We start from the raw sequence: 1,937 nt of genomic DNA on the forward strand, positions 1-1,937 counted from the left end.
ATTGAATGTACCATGGACTGCCAAGAAAACAAACAGATTCATCCTGGAGAGGGTTAAACCAGGCTACTCCTTGGAGGCAAGGATTCTTAGGCTTTGTTTGACATACTTTGGACATGTTGTAAGAGGGACAGGTCCTTGGAGAGGGACATCATACTTGGGAGGGTGGAGGGACAGTGCAGAAGGGGAAGGTCCTCTATGAGGTGGATTGAGTCAGTGATTGGGGTGATCGGGATGGGTGTGTCAGAGGCAGTTCGACTGGCACCGGATAGAGCAGGGTTTAGGGTTTTTATACATAGGGAGGGTCGCTATGAGTTGCAAGCGGCTCGACAGCATATAACAACAACAACAATAATTTATTGTGACTTGTTCCACCCAAAAGATCTAGAATTTGTCCAAAATACCATTGCATGGGCAGGAATATTCATGATGTAGCTTTCTGAACATGATTTATGGGTCAAGGAACTCCTTAAACAATGGATATAATTCTCCTGACAGAATTGGACACTTACTGTCACATGTTCATTGCTGCAGGATGGATGGGTTTCCAGCCTCAGGTTGTTAAAAGTTAGAGTGACCTGCCTTCCCTCGGGCACGGTGATTCTCCACTCACAGATCCGACTGTGTGAATTTGGGTTTGGGTAGTTGGGGGAGGAAAATGTCCCAGTAGAGCCTTGCAGGTCCCCACCACACTCTGCAGAGGGGAAAAAGAATGAGAAATTCTAGCTAACCCAAAATTACCCCATACATGAGGAATACACTCAAAATTAAAGTTTTATGTTTATTATCTTGCTAGACAAAACCAGCATTTCTTTATTTACTACTATATATGCCTGAAGGAGCTTTGGTAACACAGCATATAGTTTATTGCGTTGCTCACCAAGAAGTCAGCACTTGGGAGAAAGATGAGCAGTCTCTTATAAAGATTTACAGACTAGGAAACCTGAACCAACTCCAAGGTAATAAGTTTAGTGTTGTTAGCACAGCTAAGTGGTAGTTGCTAACTGAAAGGTTGGTAGTTTGAACTCACCACCCACCAGGAGAATAGACGAGGCAGTCTCCTGTTAGACCTAACGGCGAAGAATCACCAGGAATCAGAATTGATTTGAAGCTAGTGGGTTGGCTTTTTTAGTTTGATGTCTACCGGAGGACTTCTAAAGAATATTTGTATTAATTTTCTAGCTCTATTAATACTTGATCTTTGCTCCCATTGAGAATAATTACTGACTGGCAGCACTTTAATTATCATTATGTCCTAAGAAATATGAAAGATGAATTTTAATAGGAAAAAAAACCTAAACGCTAAAGAAATACCTTGCTTTTTTTCAGGAAAAATATTTATTTTACCTAAATTTACTAGGGCATTTGGGAATACTAATTCTCAAAAACTAAAGGCCCAGTGCACCAGCTTTACTATGAGCACTGTGATCAAAATCTCACTTTGTATTACATATCACCTGAGTTCTTTTCCTTTGATTACAATTGATGACATTCATTTTCTTATTAACTGATGAGACAATTATTTAATATCTATTTTTTTCCATTAAACAAATTTGTGTTTTCTTCCTACAGTTGTGCCTACAGAGTATTTTCCCAGTGATAGGCACTGAATAATATTTTGCTTTTCTCTCTTGAGTGCATCAATGAACTCACCTTCCAAACTAGATTCATATAGCAGTCTGAATCCTGAAGCAGTCAGTGAACCATCTGTGACAAACCTGACCAAAGCGACATTGCCAGAGGTGTCTATCCTGTCAGGAATGGTGTCTCCACAGAATCTGCCCAGTGCACTTCCTGTGGGAATGAATCAGTAAGTATGTATGTGGAGAGGTGATCAATTTAACCTCTACTTAAAATGTTCTGCATGTACAAAGGAAATAAGAAAGTGCAAGATCTTTCTCGTGAAGAAATGGCAAGATATAGGAATAAAAATACTTAAA

At 39.8% G+C, this 1,937-nt stretch overlaps 1 protein-coding gene across 1 annotated transcript in view; it reads right to left on the reverse strand.

The window, feature by feature from the left end:
* LOC102869221 (cubilin-like) overlaps nt 1-1,937 on the reverse strand; it is a 396,294-nt gene that overhangs the window by 98,261 nt on the left and 296,096 nt on the right. The window contains exons 47-48 of the mRNA XM_006894323.1: nt 1,651-1,791; nt 510-691 (exon numbers count right to left, since the gene is read on the reverse strand). Coding sequence (XP_006894385.1) covers nt 510-691; nt 1,651-1,791 — 323 coding nt within the window. The remainder of the gene's footprint in view (nt 1-509; nt 692-1,650; nt 1,792-1,937) is intronic.

Source organism: Elephantulus edwardii, unplaced genomic scaffold (genome assembly GCF_000299155.1).
Source record: "Elephantulus edwardii isolate Elephantulus edwardi_28Jun2011 unplaced genomic scaffold, EleEdw1.0 scaffold00139, whole genome shotgun sequence".
In the NCBI taxonomy this organism is placed as follows: Eukaryota; Metazoa; Chordata; class Mammalia; order Macroscelidea; family Macroscelididae; genus Elephantulus; species Elephantulus edwardii.